Below are 23,418 nucleotides of genomic sequence, written 5' to 3'. Positions count from 1 at the left end.
GATAGCTGATTTGGTCTCTAATGTCCAAGATGATTTCATATGTCTGGAACCTTGGTGGGGACAACTGGAAGTCTAAGCTAAACTGTGCCCTCTGCTTCTCCATATTGTCTCTGGGCCTCTTCATATGGTTTCTGCAGAGGAGAGGTTGAAGTTTTACATGGGGTTCAGAGCTTCCAGAGTGGGTACTTCAAAAGATAGGAAGTGGAACTGCCAGACACTTGTGTCCTGGTCCCAGCAATTGGCACAGCATCACTTCTGCTCTGTGTTCTAATAGTGAAAATAATCACAGAGCCCATCCAGACTTAATGAAATAAACGTAAACTCCAGGTCTTGATGGGAGGAATTTTGAAGAAAATGTATACATCTTTATTCTTTTAACACCACTCATGTATTCGTTTATTCAATGAACAATGATATATCACCAACTATAATGACAGATACTGTGATGGACACATGGGATGCAACAATGATTGGAGAATTTTAGGTCCCTTTGTAATGGAGCTTACATAAACAAGATATGAACAAATAGTGAAGATATGCAGAAAATACATGCAATAATAAATAAAAATTAACCATGGGAGAAGTTACTTTACCAACTTGTCATCAAAGATGGGCTTTCTGAAGGGGTAAAATCTGAATGATGAGAATGAGCGAGCTATTGAAAAACCAAAGGAAAGAACATCTCAGGCAGAAAGAACAAATTAGAGGTCTAAAGTCTACAAAAGTCTTGTCATGTAGAAACAAGAAGAAAACTTACGTGTTTGGGACATAGTCATCAAGACAAGAATGGTTGAGAACATGGGCAGAGCCAGAACTTGCAGGACCTTGAAGTCCTGAATAGCAAGCAGGGGTGAGTCCATAAAGTTTTTTGAACAGGAAAGTAACATGAGCTTATTTTTCTGTTAAACGCACATTTGAAAAATCTCAGAAGAATGAGAGAACAAAAGGAGTACATTGACCTATTACAAGTCCACTGCAGGGAATTTGTAGTAGTCCATGTGAGAAACAATGGTAGTGGTAGTGGATAAAGTGACAAATTTATAAGCTCCTAAAATATTTTAAGGTAGAATCAACATAAATAATTATCTTTTAAAATCATGGACAGTGTTCTTGAACAGTTATCACTCATTATTTCCACAGTTTAACCATCAATTCACATACCCCAAACCCAAATTACGTATAATACACAGTAAAACTGCTTTTACTGTATTCCTTAATGGTACTAAACTTGTCAAAGAAAAAATATATATTCTACATATCATCAGTCTTAACTTGGTTTTTGATAGCATTTGGTACTTTTGACCGCTCATATTCTCTAAGACATGCAGCTCCTTTAATTTTTGTAACACAACACTCTGGATCCCCACATCTCATTGATTGTTTATGATTATTCTCCTTTAAAAGCTTTTATTTTTCTCTAACCCCATTAGTGATTATATTCAAGAATAAAGTCCATATTTGGCATTTTACTTATTTTTTATCTGTATTCACTCTGAGCTATCTTAATAACTATAACATTTGGTCAGTCCTTTCTTCTGAGTTTTAGATCCATATTTTCTCTTGACAATTAGATACATGCTTCTAGGCATATAATAGACAAAATATTATGTAAAACTTCTCCAATGTAAACAACTAAAAATTCTGGACAATATTGTAAAATTAATTTTAAAAACATTTAAAATGTTTATTTGAAAAATTACTTTGTCGAATTTAATGAAAGAAGTAAAATGAAGTTACATTTGCCTTGAGGATATTTGTTGAACATGGACAAATCTAAGCTTCAATTCTGATGGCATCTTTGGGCAAGAGGTGCAGAACTTCAAACCCAGAGTATTCACTAGGGGAGGGATCTGTTGGTGGAACTTTCTGCCAAGAAGTTGGAACTCAAAGGATTATATCTGTAGGGTAGGAGTAAAGCAGAGGTAAACCCAATCTACACATTCCCACTCCTAAGGGAGTGCAAGAAATGTGTGACTTTGAAATGAACAGGATGGGATGATGTGGTAATCCATTCTTGAAATTATAGTTGATAGTTGACCTTTATATGGATTTTTAACTCAAATTCAAGTCACTTGATAATTCAAATTAGCCTGAGGTCATGCACTTAAATGTGATCCTAGACAGTGATGTCTATAGTTGCCTGTGGACACAAATTTTCTCTGGAGAAAGAAACCATCATTTTAGTCATTGAAATATCCTATAAATATTTTTAAAGGTCAATGAATAGCATAGAATCAAATTTATCGAAAGTAATCAAGAACACACAGGACGACAGTACTTCGAAAGAAAACCAATAGAAAAACTTCCTCAAAACTTCAATTGAAATTATCAGGCAGTGGCCCAGTGCGGTGTCTCACGCCTGTAATCCCAGCATTTTGGGAGGCTGAGGTGAGTGGATCACAAGGTCAGGAGATCGAGACCATCCTGGCTAACACGATGAAACCCCATCTCTACTAAAAATAAAAAAATTAGCCGGGCATGGTGGTGGGTGCCTGTAGTACCAGCTACTCGGGAGGCTGAGGCAGGAGAATGGCGTGAACCTAGGAGGAGGAGCTTGCAGTGAGCCGAGATCATGCCACTGCACCCCAGCTTGGGTGACAGAGTGAGACTCCGTCTCAAAAAAAAAAAAAAAAAAAAAAAATTATCAGGCAGTATAAAACAATTACTTTGTTCACAAAAGTGTAAGATAAGCTTAACTACTTTTTCAGGTAGTGGAAACATACAAAAAAGTTGTATGGCAGGTGTACAAAATAACTACACAGAAAAGGAATAAATGAAGTATACATTATTGGAATTAAAAACACAATATATATTTTGCATATTAAGTAGGATTAGAGAAAGAATTAATGAACTGAATTAGTTCAGATGAATTTATTCATAATGCAGTTCAGAAAAATCAACAAGTGGAAAATTTGAAAAGGGGTTAAAAGACATCAAAAACAGAATGAACAGGATCATCTAACGAGGATATAAAGAAGGAAACAGAGGTGTTATTTAAACAACTAATGATGAGAATTTTCCAAAATTACTTCAGATGAAAGACACCAAACTTAACAGATTTAAGAAGCCCAACAAATTTCAAACCCGTAAGTGAAAAAGAAACCCATCCCTAGGAACCGTATATTGAAACTGCAGAACAGCAATGACACAGATATTTTGAAAGTGGCTGGAGGAAAAAAAAGACATTCATGTCAAAGTGTAAGACTTTGAGTTGACCTCTTTACACCAACAAGGGCCATCTGAAGACAGTGGAATTATATAATGGTGCACTGAAAGAACAAAGCCTGACAACCTACAAAGAAAATACCTTTTAGTGTTTAATATGTGTGTGTGTATATATATGCATACACATATATGTATATATAAAACATTAAATATATATACACATACATGTATGTATATATAAAACATATTTATATGTATATATAAAATATTAAAATATATGTATTTTAACTTATATGTACATATATGTATGTTATGCATAATATGTATAATTCTATATATGTATATGTACACACAAATTCTACATATGTGTATATGTGCATATACACATATACATATGAAAAATGAAAATTATATTTCATGTACACATATATGTATATATACATATATGTATGTATATGTGTGTATGTATATAACATATACATGTATACACACACACATAAATACATATATACATACACTTTGGGACCTTTGTTTACTTCTCCACATCACTAGTCATGGATTATTGCATGCTTATGAGTGGCTAAGTCTTGGATTTCCTCAGGAAAACATAACACTATTGCATGTGTATGGTTTCCTATAGAGAACTTCAGTCTTTGGGCATAGCATTAAGAGCTCTTGGTTTCCCAGCCCCACAAACTAAAATATATTTTTTAGAAATTCATGATCGAAGAGTTCACTAAAGATATGATAGATCGAAATGATAACTTCAGACACAAGGAAAGTGGTCACAGATGGAAAGTCTACAATGAAAGAAGGAATGAAGGGCAAATAAGCTAGCAAATATCTGGACGTTTTTAAAAATACTATAGGTATACAATATTATACTATAATGTACAATATAATTTTTTTTTTTTTTTTTGAGACAGAGTCTAGCTCTGTTTCCCAGGCTGGAGTGCAGTGGCGCAATCTCAGCTCACCACAACCTCTGCTTCCTGGGTTCAAGCGATTCGACTGCCTCAGCCTCCTGAGTAGCTGGGGCTACAGCCACACGCCACATGCCCGGCTAATTTTTGTATTTTTAGTAAAGACGGAGTTTCACTATGTTGGCCAGGCTGGTCTCAAAGTCCTGATCTCATGATCCGCCCTCCTCAGCCTCCCAAAGTGCTGGGAGGCTCACAGGCGTGAGCCACCAAGCCCGGCTATGTACAATAGACTTTTTATTTAAAAAAAAGAGAATTGAAATTCATGACTCACTAACACATGTTAGAATGAGAATAAAAGGAATAAATTATCCTTAGATTATTGTTTTCTTCAGTAGTATAATAAGGGTATTGATTGATGTTTTTGGATAACTTAAGTATGCATGTTGCAAGCTTTGAGATAATCGGAATAATAGAAACAGAGTAAATAAATCTTCAAGTAGTAGCAGCAAAAAGATCAGAATGATAATGTAATCCATCCATCTAAAAGAAGGCAATAAAAAGTAGCAGAAAACAAACAGTACACAATAATAAGTTACAGTAAATTTAATACAAAAATGCAATAAAATAAAAGTACAAAATAAGTAGTTACAGTAAATGTCAATGAATAAAATGCTAATAAGTGCTCTGGGTTAAAAAACGATTGACAGACTTTAAAAATATCCTAAAAAATAAAACATAAGCTCATGATGTTTAAAAGAGATGCTTGTAAAATTTAAAGATACTGAAAGTATAAGAATAAGAATACTTATAAAGATATTGAAAGTATAAGATTAAAAGGATGGAAAAATATCACATGCAAATACTAACAAAATAAATGCCAATGTAACTATAATAATGTTAGACTATATATGTGTGTATATATATACACACACATACACACACACACACACACACATATATATAGATATCGCATTGCTGGAGACAAAAGAGACTATAGTGATAAAATATTCAATATTCAACTCATGGACAACATAAACCAGTTCTAAATTCATATCTACCTAATAGCATAGCCTCAAAACAGGTCAAGCAAAATGGAGGCAGAACTACAAGGAGAATTTTTAAATTAGGTATCTAAAACTTATAACTTTTTTTAGAGGAGTTTAACATACTCTTCTGAATTAATTCAACTGGAATAAGTAGGCAAAAAATAAATGAATAAACAACTATATGGATGATTTGGACAACTCCTCGATATTAGACTCGGCCCAATAGATACATATCACACTTCAAAAGTGCAGACTATTCCTTCTTAGCGAGCACACCAAGAACAGAAATCTTTTGTATATTGTGTCATACAGCAAGTGTTAACAAATTCAGAGGATTGAAAACGTGGAGTATTTTATCTGACTACAGTTCAGTTAAGCAAAAAATAAAAAGCAAAGAGAAAATAAAATGTTACGCATATATTTGGAAATGAAGAAACACTGCTTCTGGATGTGTGATTGACAGATGCATAAAATTGACACATTAAACATACATCGATCTACCTCTCCTTTTCCTCGCTGTCTTCATGACTGGCGCTATTATCCCCTTCATTGCCTAAGGCATCATTTTTGGTCCCATTGACCTCACCTTGGTTCAGACTTTCACCAGTGATTTAATTTTTTTGCAACTCATCTCTTCCCTCTGTGGTTTCTGCTTTTCCTATCTACCACAATATTTTTCCTAAAAAAAAAAAAAAAAAAAAAAAAAAATTAATTTGATCATATAAATCCTTTATTTAAAAATTTTAGAAGATCTCCTCAATACCAAGAAAATGCATTCCTTGAATAGAGTCTCTTTCTTTTCATCTTTATTTCCCCCCAAGCGCTTATGGTCTTCTTTTGTGCATCAGCTATGCTAATCCATCTGCATTTCTCTGAACATCCCTTCCTCTTCAGATTTTGTACCTTTGAATATACACATCTCTCTACCTGGAATACTTTCTCTTACTGCTTACTCACCTGACCATTCCCTGTATATTCTTGAAGACACAACTGAGTATCATTTTTGTAACATATTTGCCTGGTCAACTCTCATACTGTCATTCAATTCTTATTTACTTAGCACTGTAGAATAATTTTTCATACAGTTTTGTAAATTAGCTTTTTAAATAGCTGCCTTCGGTATCAGACCATGAAGTGAATGAAGGGAGGAATCTTTTCATTTTACATTAAAAAAGGAATTCTTACCACTTTTAAACAAAGGGCCCCAAACAAAAAAGAGGAGAATATTGATAATATTAGAATTAATAGGTAAGTTTAAAAATATTTGCTGAAAGAGGTAAGAAGGATCAGTCAGCTCTAGTAGTTTCACCTGCAAATGCATTTGTAAAGCAAGGAGACTCATTTACTTCCTACCCTCAGGAAATCACCTTTCCCAACCCAAGCTAAAATTTCTGGGCTTAAATGTGTTCTTCATTCACTTCTCACACTCCTCCTCTATTGCTGCATGTGTTACTAAAAATGGCTTCTTCTAATAAGAGTAGCTTTTGGCTTATTGCAAGTCACATCTTTCATCTGTTTTTACATATCTTTTCTACAGATCCCCCTGCAGTGGAACCAGCATTCTTGGAAATCCGGCAAGGACAGGATCGAAGTGTCACTATGAGCTGCAGAGTACTGAGAGCCTATCCAATACGGGTGCTGACCTACGAGTGGCGCTTGGGCAATAAATTATTACGGACGGGTCAATTTGACTCTCAGGAATACACAGAGTACCCTGTGAAGAGTCTTTCCAATGAAAACTATGGAGTTTATAACTGTAGCATCATAAATGAAGCTGGAGCTGGGAGATGCAGCTTTCTTATAACAGGTAGGATTCCAGATATTTTCTTTTTATATGTTTTGTTTTTTTAGACCAAGAGAGTTTAGAGCTATGCCAATATAAGAATGAAAACACTTTGTAAATCAATGGAGCATAGAACAGCTTGACTACTCAAGTTAGAGCTTCTACACATTTATTTTTAAGTCAAATTTATTTTAATAGTATAAAGGGTGCACGGGCCTACAAAATTACATAGAAGTTTATCTGAATTCTAGTAGAGTTAGTGAGGAGGAGGTAGGTTATTGTATTAGTCGATTCTCACACTGCTATAAAGAGCTACCTGAGACTGGGTAATTTATGGAGAAAAGAGGTTTAACTGACTCACAGTCCTGCCAGCTGAACAGGAAGCATGACTTGGAAGCCTCAGGAAACTTACAATCATGGCAGAAGGCAACGGCGAAGCAAGGACCTACTTCACATGGTGGCAGGAAAGAGAGAGAGAGAGTGAAGGGGGAAGTGTCACACACTTTTAAACTATCGGATCTCATGGGAACTCACTCACCATCACGAGAACAGCAAGGGGGAAATCCACCCCCATGATCCAATCACCTCCCACCAGGGCCCTCCCCTGACATGTGGGGATTGCAATGCCACATGAGATTTAGGTGGGGACACGGAGCTAAACCGTATCAGTTATTTAGAGTATTTCAGTAATAATGAGACATACTGTGGTGTTGGCTGGCTTTAATTAGATCAAGTTGCAAATTTTTTTTCTTTTCAAATCTCATGTGAATAGATAATTGCTCTGGTTTTCTTATTACCAGAAATTTTTTCTTTTATTTGCTTATTCATGTATGTATTTATTTACTACCTCTCAATATATGATAACTTTCAATTTTGTCTTTGGCCATATGTTTACAAATATTTCAGGAAAAAGCAGTAGAGTTGTATCTGACAGATAGTAAATTAGGGAGAAGTATTGACTTTTGATGTCATTGTCTTTTAAACATTCCATCTGTATTATGACTGATGTAATTATTTACATTGTTTTTATAATCTATATACTGCACATTATTTTTGAGTGACAAATTAGGAATGCATTAAAAGAAAATACTCCTCATTTTTTTTTGTCATAGGTAGTTAGTTGTAATAGTTGAAATGTTCATAGAAGTAACAAAAGAAACTAGACATTGTGTATTATCTAAAAAGAAGTCATAAAAGTGATTAAAATGTTCCAGACTTAAAACTTATTAATAGCATAAATTATAAGTGATAATTTCTAACTTGTGAGGGAACTTTCTAATTATGAACTGCCTTTAGCCATTTTTGCTTTCTGAAATGTAATATTAGCTAGTCTAATCTAGGAAAGCATATCAGATGTCTGGATGAAACTTTGAAACACCAATTAGTTCATCTACTAAAGCATATCAGGATTAGTATTCCTTATGAATTTCTCATAACTCAAAATTTTGAATCTAACATAAGAGAGCCATGGAATAGAAGTATACAAAGATCCATATATTTTTAATGCACAAAACAAATCTTTCAAGATAATGCTGTTTACTTCTGAGACTCAAATTAACTAAAAACATTTTAAATTTTATTTTTTACAATTATTTTACTCTTCCACTTACCATGAATTTTGTGTAGTCATCCCAAAGTAGACTTGATCTAACTATGCACCAAAATGTATAGAATCAAACTAAAAGGCAATGACATCTATACCTGTATTAACTCACAGGAAATCTTAAAAGATTATTCCTCTTTTCTTTCTTCTTTTAAAATTCTATGTTTATGATGTATGTTAAAGTAAGGGGCTAAAAGAATAGAGTTGTGTTCACTTAGATGTCAGAAGAGGTGTGAGAATATTTTCCTGCTAGGAAAAAGAAGAAAGTAAGCCAAGGTATTTTGGAAACTGTGATGAGCCTAGCTTGTAGTATACTATCTATGTTAAAGATAATTAACTATAATACTAAAAAATACTTTTCATTTGTATACGTTTTATGTATTCATATTTTAATGGTGAAGTCACAGCAGTTTTATGTGGTTTAATTGAGCTTCATGAGCTTTAGTAGAAACCCAGATGCCATTTTTCATCTTCTACGATGGGCTATGTTTTACAAGTTCTAAAGGTTAATGTAGCATATTGATTTATTAGAATAAGCCCATTTGTAAATTTGAAATTCCAAGTATTACCTATATTACTTATATATTAATATGTAGACATAAATATTTCCATTTTATTAGTTCTATAATATTACAGCACATGATTTAACTGGAGTATGCATTTCAGTTTATCAAAGATTCAAAATGTCTCAATATTTAACTCTGGAAAAACATATTCTTCAATACTTCAAAATATCTGGGCTTATTTTTTCATGGCATGACTGAATATCATTCTATGTTATACCCCATTATGTCCCATCACATTGCTTGATCTAGAAAAGAAAACCAGTAACTCTAGAGTGATTAAATAGATGAAGGATGAACAAAAGAATTAATGATTCAATGAAAGAAAATTCCTGAAAATAATTTTTAAATGAGAAAAAAAGTGAATACAGAGAGAGTAAAAGGATGGCTTAAGTTGAAAATAAATCATATATATTTTAGAAAGCTAGCTAGTGCCCTCTGAAAAAGGTAAGTCTATGTCCTAATCCCTGGGAACTGTGGATATTAACTTACAAGGCAACATATGTAATTAAGTTAAGGATTTTGAGAGGAGGAGCTTATCTTGAATTATCTGGGTGGGTCTCAAATGCAATAACATGTATTCTTATAAGAGAGAGGCAGGGGGAGTTTTAAGAGAGAAGAGGAGGCAATGTGAGTATGCAGTAATGCAACCACAATCTGAAGAACCCCTGGAGCCACCAGAAGCTGTAAGAGGCAAGGAATATATTCTCCCCTAGAGTCTCTACAGAAGTAGGAAGTAGGGTCCTGCCAGGACCTTGGTTTCAGACTTCTGGCCTTCAGAATTGGGAGAAGATAGTTTTTGTTTGTTTGTTTGTTTGTTTAAGCCGTCCAGTTTGTGGCTGTTTGTTATGGCAGTCTTAGATAATAAATACACATTACAACTCACTATTTCAAAGAACCCCTCTCTTAAAAATTATACGTGATGAATAGAACAGTTTTGTCAACTGTCCTCAGCTTTATCACACTAAGCAGGCTAGACCCTGGAGACATGGGTGCACGTGTCTTATATCTCAGCAAAGTTGTAAGAAGGGGTTGCTTTTGCCACCTAAAAGGCCAGCTGGAACAAGCGTACAACTGCAAGAGGCAGTCAGTGCGGAAAATCAACCTGGGAGGTCTCAGGTCACCTACATCAGTAGATTGTGTAGGTTTAAGCTACACATTGGCTTAAACCAACCACAAGGGATGCTTCAACATTGAAATGTTATGCCCATTACATAATATAGCAGAGAAAAGATGTTTCCAGCAGCTTGATTATGTAAGAAACCAGATGACAGAATCTACTGGTAGATTCTGTTGACAGCACCACAGATTAATGAAGATGCACTTTTATTCTTTTTTTGAACATGAAGACCCAGGTAATCTGCAGCCAAATGCAGTGTTTATTTGTAAAGTTTTAAATTATCTGTGCCTTTCAAATTGTTCTAATTGATATTCCTAAATATTTAGCAATCAAGATGTTTGCTCTAAGCTATTCTAATTATGTTCCCACTAACTACACTTTCTTCATATTTCTTCACTTTAACAGACTTGCTTCTGACATTATGTTTTTATTGAAATGTTTATGGGTGTCAGGAGACTAAGATTTCTTGACAAGTCAGGCAAGACAATAAATAATGTGAAAAAAGCATAATTTTTATATTAGCTTTTTTGTCTAGTTGCTTAAATGCAATGGTCTAAGCATATGCATTTATTACATGGTTTTAGATAAAAGAAAATAAGAGCAAAATAAAATGGTAATCAATGTTCCCTATATAATCCAGGAGATAAAAGTAGAATGCCCTTCTAACTTCCAGAAAGTGCATGTACACAGTTATATATACTTAGACTTGTAAAACATTTAGGAATTTTATCAATGGAGACATTTTAAGATTCTTTTAAATGAAAGATACTAAAGGAGTGTTTTTTTAAAAAAAAGGTAACAGTGTATATATAAAATAGATTTTTTATTGCATAGCCATAAATTATAATTGAGTATAAAACCACTAATATGTACTCTCAACTCAGTTGTTTTTTACAATCAGGAATGTATTTAACAAGTATTTCCTGTCTACTTACTAAGTGTGAGGTACAAGATTAAACATCAAAAAGAGAACAATAAAAACTTTCTCTGAAAAACTTTGCCAGTTTTACATGTGCATAGCATCTTGAAGTAATTTTGTTTTTATATCTATTGCACTTCTTAAGCCTTATATTCTCTTCTGGGACATTGCAGTTTCCTTTTATCTGATCTCTGAAATTTTCATATTGTTGGGCTTTATTTTCCTAGAAAACCTAGCTTATCTTAAGTGAGAAAGGTTGATTCTGTTCATTGCCTAGAGGATGATATGCAAGTTCTTCACTGTCATAATTCTTCAAAGCATTCATTAATATCTCAAATAAAATATGTAGCATAATCTCTACTTCAGTTCTACCAGTTATTCCAAATTCAATTCAAATGTGACTATGCTGCTTCTCCCAAATCATCACACATTTGTAGGACTCTGCCTTTCTTCACGTATTTCTTTATTCTGAAATAGTAGCCTTTTGTGTATCTCTATGCTACAGTTATAGTGACTTTTGCATATGACTTTACTAGGGTTATGTCGATCATTGTTCTTCAACCAAATACACAGGTGCAGGCTGTGATAATATTTTATGATTCACAAATTCATGATTACTGCTGTAACTGCTTCTCTCTGAACATGTAAATAAACTCCAAATAACCAGGATTTAAACATGGCTTAACCATTATTTAAACAGTCTAGAAAATTATTTCACTCAGGTTAAGTGATGTATCATTTCAGAAAGTAACACGATGATTCTGCTCCACAAAGTCCTTGGGAATTCAGGCTTCTTCCATCTTAATCCTCAACCACCGTCAATAAATGGTACATCTTATAACTCTGACTACTTAAATTGCAGCTATTAATTCCACATTTCCTCCAAAAGTGAAGCATGCTTCTTCTTTTTGAGGACACTTCCCAATAATTTTACACATTTTTTTCTGGTTGGATATTGAAAATAATCATATTTCTTCACTGTCAATTAATGTTGTGGGCATATATTTTATTTTAAGAAGATTAAATTGCATTATATATATGCACATATATGTGTGTATATATACATATATATACTATATGTGTGTGTGTGTATATATGTTGCCTTTATTGAAAATAGTACAATGAAATTAAAATGAGATTGCCAAGGAGAATCCTTGAACTATAGTTTTATCTGTGTAAACCTTGCACCAACACTATTATACCCCTTTTTCAGAGCCATGAACATTTCGAGTCTCAGAATAATTTCAAAAGATAGATGATAAGAGGTTTGATTAGTGACTCAAGATATTTTAATGCTAAACATAATAAAATTGATGGTGCTGTGTTGGTTATTATTTCTGCATAAAGAATTACTACAGAGTCAAAAGCTTTAAATAACATATTTATTGTCTCACGGTTTCTATATGTCAGGATTCCAAGCATGGCTTAGGTAGGTCCTCTGTTCTGGGTCTCACAAGGCTGCAATCAGACTGTTGGTTGGGCTGTGTTCTTGTATAGAGGCTCAGCTGGGGAAAAATACCTTCCAAGCTTATTCACATTAGGGAAAGAATTAATTTCCTTGTGTTGTATGATAGAGGCCCTGGCATTTGCTGGCTATTTGCTGGACCTACCCTGAGACCCTAGAATATGCCTGCAGGTCCTAGAAGCTGCCCTCAATAGTTTGTCCCATGGGCTTCTCAAAACTGGCTGCTTATTTCAAACCCACAAGAAGAATCTCTAGCTCCAGTCTGCTAAACTGGAATCTTATGTACATAATACAATCACAGAAGTGACATTCTGTCACAGTTTTTAGATTCTATTAATCAGAAAGAAGTCACGGTTTTTCCCTGACACTGAAGGAATTATGCAAAGATATGAAAAACAGGAGACAGGAATCATTGGGAGTCATCTTAGGGTCTTTCTGCCACAAGTACCAGCATTTCCTGCCACTGGGAGTCCTTTTTGAACATAGCCTACATAGGAATGAAACTGCTATATCTATTGAAGTATTAACTAAAGAAATCCTTCAGAGTTTAATCCCTTTCCTTAATCCTGCCAAATAGGGTTTTACAAAGCAAAATTTTGCCTGTAACTGCTACTCTCACCTTTAGTTTGGAAATATTTGAGCTAGGATTTCACATCCTGTGTTTTCCTTTTGGCATATGACAATATTCATATTGACATATTGAAACTACCAATTTCTCCATGTTCAGTATATAAAGAATTTCAAAATGACTGAGGATTTTAACATCACCTAAAACAAGATGTTGGAGGAATCTAGCATTTCTTATTCCTGAAGAATAAGTGAGAAGAAACAGCTACTAAAGGAGATTTGACTACACATCAAAACTAAAGTGTTTTATCTTTTTCCTTTCTAATTTTGGATTGAATTAATAGTTACCAGATAGAAAATATATTTTAGTCTCTGGCAGTGTTTTTATTTATTTATTTATTTATTTATTTATTTATTTATTTATTGCTATTCAGCTAGATATTTCTTTCTTAATAATGTCTAAAAATGAGCAAAATAATATTGTTGAAAAATCATTAATAACTATAAGAAGTAAGAGCAGTCTAAATATACTTTGAAAATGAAAAATAATTGCCAGTAAAATTGCCTGTGATAACTCTAAAAGATAAGAAATTTCAGTGTCAAATCAAAGTTTCTCAAGGCCAGAATTTTGCTAAATTTATTAGAATTTTATTTATGATGATAACAGGTGGACTAGTGGATCCCAATATTTTAGCCAGCTTATGAGTTGCAGTTGTATTGCAAAATAACCTTAAGTAGAAAATGATAATATATCCTAACAATTCCATGTACAGCCTTCTGTAGTTTACTGAGTGATTCCACACATACCCTTATCATCTCCAACAACCCTACTACATATACAGAAGAGATGGCATCACCCTCCTTTGACAGATAAACTAACAGAGGTCCAGGAAGCCAAGAATAACATAGTTCAAACTCTTTTTGACACATGTCAGTGACTCTTTTATTAGTGATGATAAAGGAATATTTGAATAATCAAGCCAGATAAAATATAAGAGAGTCCATGCAAAATCTGGAAAATTAGGGATAAAAATGTAAGTATCACTTAATGAAGTTAATGCTGTCACTTATTACTAAAATATATACCTTAATATTTGACTTAAATTCATATAATTTTTTTAAAAATTTATTTTTCTCCAGTAAACATATGACGAGGTATTTATATTTCGTATCATATTTAAATAAAAACTTCAATTAAAATTTTTGTTATTTTTGCAGCAGTTTGATGGCTCCTTAATTTATTTGCATTACTCATTTTCTTCATTATAAAATCATGTAATTTCTTCAATAAAAGATTCAGAGCAATGTTACTATCAAAAATCTACTGTTGGACTCTCTTAAAACTAAAGCATTGCAATGCTAAAGATCAATTTGAAGCGCAAGTACCATTCAACCCCGCAGTCCCACTGCTGAGTATCTACCTAAAGGAAAAGGAATCATTATATAAAAAAGACACCTCAATTTGTATATTTATCACAGCACTATTTACAATAGCAAAGTCATGGAATCCAACTAAGTATCAATTAATAGGTGACTTGATTAAAAAATGTGTTATATATATATGAGGAATACTATATAGCCATAAAAATTAATGAAATCATATCCTTTGCAGCAACATGGATGAAGCTGGAGGCCATTATTCTAAGTGAAATAACTGAGAAACAGAAAATCAAATACCAATGTTCTCATCTATAAATGGGACCTAAACAATGAATACACATGGACATAAAGATGGAAATAATAGACTTTGGGGATTCCAAAATGAGAGAAGAGAAAGGGAGGTGAGGGTTAAACAATTACACATTGGGAAACATTTCAATGCTCACTATTTGAATGATGGGTACACTAGAAGGCAATTTTACATGCGTATATTATGCAATATACCCATGTAAAAAGCTACACATATGCCCCAAAAATCTTTTAAAAAAAAAAAAGAAATCACAGTATCAAATTACAACATGGAGAAAATTACGTGAACTCCTCTAGTCCACATGGAACTCTTGTGGATAATCTGTTGTGGGTACAGCTGTCTTTTATTCTTGGTCAGTATGTAAAGAAAGTTCTCCCATGAATGAAAAATTTTAACATCTTCTAACAGATTAGCTCTGTACAAGCGATGTAATTCTTTGTGGTCTTGCTTACTCTATCTGTCGAATGGGAGATGATAAATCTGCTTCCCATGACTCACATAATTTTAGGATTATCTGATAAGCTAATCAATGTGAGTGTTTTAAAAACAAAGCAATATGATCATATAAATGTAAGATGAGAAGATTTCCAGATTTAACCATAGGTAAGCTACTTTCTGAGTAACACAACAATTAAAAATGCCCCTCCAAAAAGGCAGAGATGGGGAGGATGACTGATTTCAGAGATAAAGTAAGTAATCAATGCACAACTGAGCTTTGGTTGGAAGAGAAGTGTGGTAAGATTATTAGGCTGGAGCCAATGAGGCCAGTGACAGTATTTTGTGGCTAGTCTGAGAGAGAACTTTGCATTTTAGGTGAGCTTTTTCTGCTCTGTGTATTATTCTGGATGACTTATTGCCTGACATTACCAAGGAGCAGCAAAGCAGCAATTCTAACGTGAAATATTAGGAGAAAAATGGAGAGAGAACCAGAGCTGGAATGGACAGTATATAGAAATGAGGGCAGCCAGAGTGGTTGGCTCTCAGAGTTTCTACTGTTCTTCCTCTCCTCACATCTCCATTCACACTGCCTCAAGCTAGACCACACCCAAGAGGCAGGCCAACCTAAGATAACAGCAGGGCCTGGACCTAGAGTATTTTAAACTGGGAGAACCGGAGGGAGAAAACTGAAGAGTAGAGGGAAGAGAAGATAGAAAATGGTAAAAATGATACTGCAACCAGATCTCTCCATCCTGAAGCACTCCTTCTCTTTACCGAAGGAACACAAGCAAGAGCCTAGGTCATCCTTACTCTCATAGATGGTACAAGGCAATTAGGGCTCTCACAGGAATAAAATCTGCAAAATCCGGAGCAAAACAATTATGAAAGAAAGAAGACAAATGGAATAATCTATTCCACATTAGGTAGGAGTATTAAGAAACAGAAAGTAAGAGTTTTAAATACATAAAATTTCATCCTCAAAGAAAGCAGGAAGGATATAAAAAACATGAAGAAGAAAAAAGAGCATTGCAGAAAAGAAATTGATGACAATGGGTATACAAATATAACAGTTGATATAAATAACTACATTACTAGACTAAATTGCAGAATAGGGACAAGGCAGGAATAAGTAGTTTGAAAGATATCATAGAGGAACTCTCCCAGTAGGGGACACAAAGATAAGTCAAGTGTTAAGAGATGTGAAGGACAAAAGAATAAATATCTGCTTAGCAGGAAACCCATAAGGAAGTAAAAGACCAAATGCAGAAATAAAATTAAATAAAAAAAAAAAAAAACATATTTTTTAAATTAGAAAGTAAAAAGCACTAGTGTATTAGTCCGTTTTCACACTCCTGATAAAGACATACCCGAGACTGAGAAATTTACAAAAGAAAGAGGTTTCATTGGACTTACAGTTCTGTGTAGCTGGGGAAGCCTCACAATCATGGTGGAAGGCAAGGAGGAGCAAGTCATGTCTTACTTAGATGGATGGCAGCAGGTAAAGAGAGAGAGGGAGCTTGTGCAGGGGAACTCCTCTTTTTTAAAACCATCAGATCTCATGAGACTTATTCACTATCAGGAAAACAGCATGAGAAAGACTTGCCCCATGTTTCAGTTACCTCCCACCTGGTGCCTCCCACAACATGTGGGAATTCAAAATTAGATTTGGGTGGGGACACAGCCAAACCATATTGGCTAGACCTCTGAGTGATGTGGCTCATGGAATGACAGCAGCAATAGATTGGGAGAAAAATTTACATGCTCTGATAAATTTAAATGAATTTTAAAATATCAAGTACAAAAATGTTTAAAAAGCTATTTATAGAGATAAAGTAGATCATTTATACAGGATTTAGAATTATATAGACATTAAACTTCATGCAACTTGACAGGCAGAGAGATAATGGAGTTATGTTTTCAAAATATTAAAGATAAAATACATTGAAAAAGAATTTTGCATGCAAATAAGTGTACATTTAATTGTGAGGACATGATAAAAATACTCCTATTCTAAAAGTTGATCTTACAAAGATTATTTAAAAAAAAATTCTTGATTGTTGGAATTAAGCAAGAAAGAGATGAATCTGGGGGAAAAGAATGGAATATGAGAAAGAAGAAAGGATGAGTAAAGACCTAATCAAGTCTGTTTTTTTGTAAACAAGTAATGCTTAAAATATTTTATTCATAATAATTCAGTATTAAGACTTGAGTCGATGCCAATATAACATAAGGGGACAGGTCTTATGAGGACATAAGGGGAAGGACCTGGCATCCTTCCTCTGACCTGTCAGTCATGGTAGGGAGTTATTGACACTAAAAAATCAGTGTTTCACTGTATTGTCAGTTTTCTCTGGGCCTATGGTGTAAGTGAGGTGACTGGAGGAACTTAGGGGTAAAAGAGAAAATTCTAGTTTTGGAATCCTCTTCTCTGGCCTTGGTATGACTAGCCTTTTCTTGTTCTACAAATCTTAATATATGTCATCTCTCAGAGATTGTCTTCGGAATATTGTCAAACCCAGAAATTATGTAACTGTTTGTTGACTACATCCACATCATAATGTATGTTCCATAAGAGCAAACATCAGTCCATTTATTGAATGAATATTTCAGGCCATTAAGATTTCTCTTAACAAGCACTTATTCCTGCTTGTTAGCCTTTCATTTACTGCTATATTGGCAACACAACTCCAGTGCAATATTAGTTCACAAGCAAATGCATTAATTCATTTCGAAGTACAGAAACCTTTGAAAATGTCTTTTTTTTTTTTTTTTTTTGCAGGCACGTTAATAGATAGTTTTGTGAGTAAACAAGGGAGAATATACCAAGTTTCAATAATTATCATATAAATTGGCAATATAGCTGTAAAATCAAACAATAAGGTTATATCATATTGAGCTCACTGTCTACAATCTCCCCTCCAATATCTGTAGGAATTCCTCATACATAGAGTACTACCAATGAATACTTGTTCAATGAGTGAAGCTATAGGAAGAGAAGGAAAATTTAGAAGTTTAGATCTCATACCTGAATTTTTATTCAGATTAAATTAAAACATTATTTATGGTTTTAAAGATTTTTGTCCACTTTTTGACTCAGTTTATCTGTGTTATAGCATATTTTTTCTTTATTCTAATTTTCTTTGATTTCTAATTTAAGCAACATTATCTACTTAACCATATGTGTTAGCCATGTCTTTAAAATACATGCGTTATACAACTCATGTCTTCGTTAAAAGCTTTTGAATACCGTGCTGTAGCTTTACTAAAATCTTGAAAGTTATCTGGAAAATACTAATGGAGCCAGCCTTTCTCCTACAAACAACCATAACATGGGGCAAACAACTATAACATTGGGCAAATTGTAACATGAGGTTACAATTTTAAGGAATAAAAACAGACAGTGCAAGACTGCATTTCCTGTGAGAGGGAAACCGATGAATTGAGCCCCATGATTATTCTAGCTCTCCATTTTGGGGAATTTGCTATATATGAACATAGCAAGGTAGAGTCCGAGCAGAGCATGGATTTCTGGATAAGCTAAAGAAACATATATTAAAACTCAAAGCAGCAAAAGCATCTATCCGCAGGACAAAATATTGTATAGTAAAAAAACTCTGTAGAAGAAGGGTCATAGGGGTTAGTGTGGATCCTTACCTCAGGACTAGACTCTACAAGGATGAGATGATTTACCATTTTCTTCTCTATGGGATTTTTGCAAGCAGAAAATTGATAATAGAGTTCTAGTAATGCTAAAGGAAGCCGGAATTTCAGCTCATCAGGATAGATTATACCTCCTTAAATTCTAAACAACTCCAAAAGGATTAAGTCAGAGCAATAAAAACCATGTCAGAGTAGAGACTTATTCTAGGTACTCCATAACAAAGACTAATACCGCTCTACTAAAATTTAGAGGGAGGTAGAATTTCATGGTGAATCCCACCAAGTTAGAAGAGCTTAGGAACATCCTTGGATTTCCACAGATTTCATCACTTTTTACATTTAATGAAATGTAAAAAGCTGGCAAACAAAGGTTCAAAAGGGACAGCAGGTAATTGAACTGTCTACTAAACTAAAACTTGACACTCTTTACAGGGTGAAAGAGAGCACAGTCCAGTTATTTATGATATATTATTCGTGATGTTCATTAAACAATAAAAATTACCTGACATGCAAAGAAAAGAGGAAAATGTTACTTATGGTCCAGAATAATAGTAGTTTATTAAAAACTAACCTTAAGGTAGGTCAGATGTTAGATGTAGCAAAAAGCTTCAGGTAGCTATTATAAATATTTTCAAAGTATTATGGGAAAATATGTTCAAATAATTAAAGAAAAATGCAGATTTTATGAGCAAATGAATAAGAAATTTTAGCATACAGAAAACCCTAAAAAAGAACTAGATGCAAATTGAACAACTAAAACTGACAATAATTGAAATGAAAAATTATATGGGTGGGCTTAATAGTATACTGGAAAAGGCAAGAGGACTGCTAAAATTGAAAACAAATTGAAAGAGCTGATCCAACCTGGTAGATAAAAAAAAATAGAGGGACTGAAGAATAAACAGAAGAGACCTAAAAACATGGGGCACAATGTAAAACAGTTGAAAACAAGTGCACTTGAAGTTCTAAAATAGAGTGAGAATGGGGCAGAAAAAATGGCTGAAATTTTCTACAAATTTTTGAATCAAACCCTCAGATCCAAGCATATCATGGTGCACAAAACAAGAAAAATGCAAGAAACCACACGTAAGAATGCCATAGTCCAACTGTGGAAAACTAATGATAAAGAGAAAATTTTCAAAGCAGCCAGAAAAAAAAATGATATTCTGATGATATGCATGACAATTACTTGCTCATTAGAAATAATACAGCCTAGAAGAAAATGGGACATCTTTAAATCTTTAAATATCTTTTGAAAATACTGTCAATTTATATTTTATATCTAGTGAAAATATACTTTAAAAATTAGAGTCAAATAAACATACATATTCTGAAAAATAAAAGCTAGAGAATTGGTAGTTTGCAAAACTGCAGTACAAAAAATGCTAAATGGTGATCTTTATACTTAAGGGAAAGGCTATCAGTGAAAACCAGGATCTATAAAAATAAATGAAGAGGATTAGATATAGTAAATAAGTGGATAAAGATAAAAGGTTTTATCTTTCAATTTTCCTGATAAACATCTGTATAAATGGTGGTCAACAAATAGCAGCCTGAGGTCAGCAAACTGTTTTTGTAAATAAGTTTAATTGGGACACACCTTCCCTGATTTGTTTATGTATGGTCTATAGCTGCTTTCATGCTACAACCGCAGAGGTGAGTAGTTGCAACAATGACCATATGGCTCAAGCCAAGAATATTTACTGTCTGGCCCTTTACAAATAAGTCTGCCAATCAATCTCCGGTTTGAAGAAAAAATAATAACATTGTAAGTTATGGTTCACAGCATATTTAGAACTAAAACATGCCAATAGCACAAGCGATGGAATTAATTTGAATTATACTGTTGTAAATTTATTACATTTGTGATGTGGGAAGTGAAAAGTAAATAGAGACCTCAGAGAAGCACGAAGTATGGAATGTGATATGTTAACTGGTACAATATTGACTCTAGGTAGAATCGGTAAGTGAATGTTGCATACTTTAAGCCATATAAAAATCCTTAAAAAGTTTTTTTGAATTAGTCAAAATACCCCCAGGAAATGAGTAACAGATGAATGAAATATTGAAGAGACAAAACAAAGAGAAAGATGGCAGACTTTAACTCAGTCCTGTTAACAATTACATTAAATGTAAGTGAATTTAAGATTCCAATTAGCTGTCAGAAATGGTAGAACTGGATTGAGAAAAAAAAATGCAAACTATCTATAAGATACACACTGTTTTCTATGTGAAATGCACTTCAAATAGAAAGACACAAAAAGACTGAAAGGAAATGGGGGAATACATAGCTTTCAAACAGCAGACATAAAAATGCTGGCATGGCTGTACTATTATCAGAAAAAGTAGACTTCAAGATAGAATAATTACGAGAGTTAAAGAGGAACACAATAATACTATAACAGGAATTTATAGGGAAGACAAAACGGTTCAAATTATGTGAACATCTATTAATAGAGCCTCAAAATTCCTAAATAAAAAATACTACCAGGAGTAACACCCTATTCCACAATTATAGTTCACGATTTTAATACCCATTTGTTCGTGATTGATAGAATATGGAGATAAAAAAATCACTAATGTCTTAGAAGATTTTAAGCATATTATTAAGTAAATTAAATTAATTTACCCAATAGATATGAAACCATATGTATACACAAAGACTTAGGCACAAACTTTAATATCAGCTTCATTTGTAATAGCCTCAAACTAGAAACAATCCAAATATCCATCAACAGGTGAACAACTTGCGATCTATTCATGAAACGGAATTTTACTCAGTGTTAAAAATGGAAAGAACTACTGACACATGCAAGTGGATGGATTTCAAAAACAATGTCGAGTGAAAAGAACCAAACACAGAAAGTGCATATTTTATTATTTCATTTATATGAATTTGCTGAATAGGAAAAACTAATCTTTAGTAATGAAAAGTGGATTTTTGTTTGCCTGGGTCGAGGGTGGAGGTGACTAATTACGAAGGGGCAGGAGGTAACTTTCTGAAGAGATGGGAATCTATATCTTGATTATTGTGGTGATTACATAGCAATATATATTTTTTCCAAGCTCATCAATAATCACACTTAAAATGTATGAATTTTATTATATGTAAATTATATCTTAATAGGGTACTATGGTGTTGTAAATGGATAAAAAATCTGCCAGCTAAGGTAGGCTTGAGAATAGGAAGTGTTTCATATTGTGAATGGCATTTGTTCCATGTAATGTTATAATGTATATAATTTTTCTAATGCATATTGTAGTAACACATGCAAAGTAATTTAGCAAAATTAATTTTTCCTCAAGAATGATTTGTTCCTTTTTCTTCTCCACTAGCCTTCAAAATTCTTTTAGTTGGGGGAGCAAAAAGTTATTCTTCACAGTATTTCCCCTCTCCATATCATTGTTTCTCTATTATATTTCTTGCATGAAGAGACAGCGAATGTTACATCAAAAATATGGAATGACCCAATTTGTTGGTAGCAAAAGTCATATATAAAAGTTGAGTCAGAAAGATATCAATTAGGTTTTGGAGTATTACCATTTTGTAAGCAGAGACGGTCACTGCTGTATAAAATAATGGAAAGATGGAGATATCAGTCTCGAACAAGCTAGGGTGTAGGGTTGCAAAACTGTGTCTTACAGCTTGCTCACATTATTTTTTAGTCTGCATTAGATCTAACTTGTAAATAATAAGAAACGGTCTAAAATTTCAAACAGTTTCCTCTGAGAGAAAAGAAACTTTCTAATATTTACTGACATCAGAGAAGAATGAAACAAAGAAAACTGAATGTAGAAAAGCACATCTATGTATATTAATATCCTATGTTTAGTACTGCTATTCTTAAGGGCCTATTTAGCTCTTAGCACATTTGGATTTTTCAGTAGATATTGAGTGGTAATAAAACCAATCTGTGAAGGAATCACAGAACTTTTTAGTTCAGTGGAATCAAAGCCATCTCTCAAACCTCCCGGTGTCTGTTTAAGCACCTGGCCTCTGTCTTTCACCCTGAAGGAATGATTAATGGATGAGAACAGTTCAGAGTGTGTTCCAAGGGCATACCTGAAGCCAGACTTAAAGTGGTCAGGAGAGAGATTCCACAGATGATAGCCCACAGCCTGATCTGGCATCATTTCTCAAGAGAGATTTTGTGACAAGTCTCTAAGTTGAGAAAGTCAATAGAGGTTTTCTTGTTAAAAATTCTGTCAAGGATTCAGACCAGAGGATATAACCAAAGTCTTATGATTTCACATTACTTAAGTGAGCATTACTTGAGAAATCTCCTTCTTTTATCATTCTAATGACTGTCTATTTTAAAAGAATGTATCACAATGACAGTTACTAGGAGCCTTGGGATCCAACTGCCAGCAGATAGATACCTGCTTTGCAGTCAGATCCAGTCCAGTGATTCCTTGCAAGGTGATAAGAGCAGTTATTTGTGTTGTATTCTTTTTCTTGTTCTAGGATTCATATTC

At 33.7% G+C, this 23,418-nt stretch overlaps 1 protein-coding gene across 1 annotated transcript in view; it reads left to right on the top strand.

The window, feature by feature from the left end:
* MDGA2 (MAM domain containing glycosylphosphatidylinositol anchor 2) overlaps positions 1–23,418 on the top strand; it is an 849,182-nt gene that overhangs the window by 730,469 nt on the left and 95,295 nt on the right. Inside the window, exon 9 of the mRNA XM_025391973.1 lies at positions 6,672–6,941. Within this exon, the coding sequence (XP_025247758.1) occupies positions 6,672–6,941 (270 nt within the window). The remainder of the gene's footprint in view (positions 1–6,671; positions 6,942–23,418) is intronic.

Source organism: Theropithecus gelada, chromosome 7b (genome assembly GCF_003255815.1).
Source record: "Theropithecus gelada isolate Dixy chromosome 7b, Tgel_1.0, whole genome shotgun sequence".
Lineage (NCBI taxonomy): Eukaryota > Metazoa > Chordata > Mammalia > Primates > Cercopithecidae > Theropithecus > Theropithecus gelada.
This window is presented reverse-complemented; position numbering and strand designations above follow the sequence as displayed.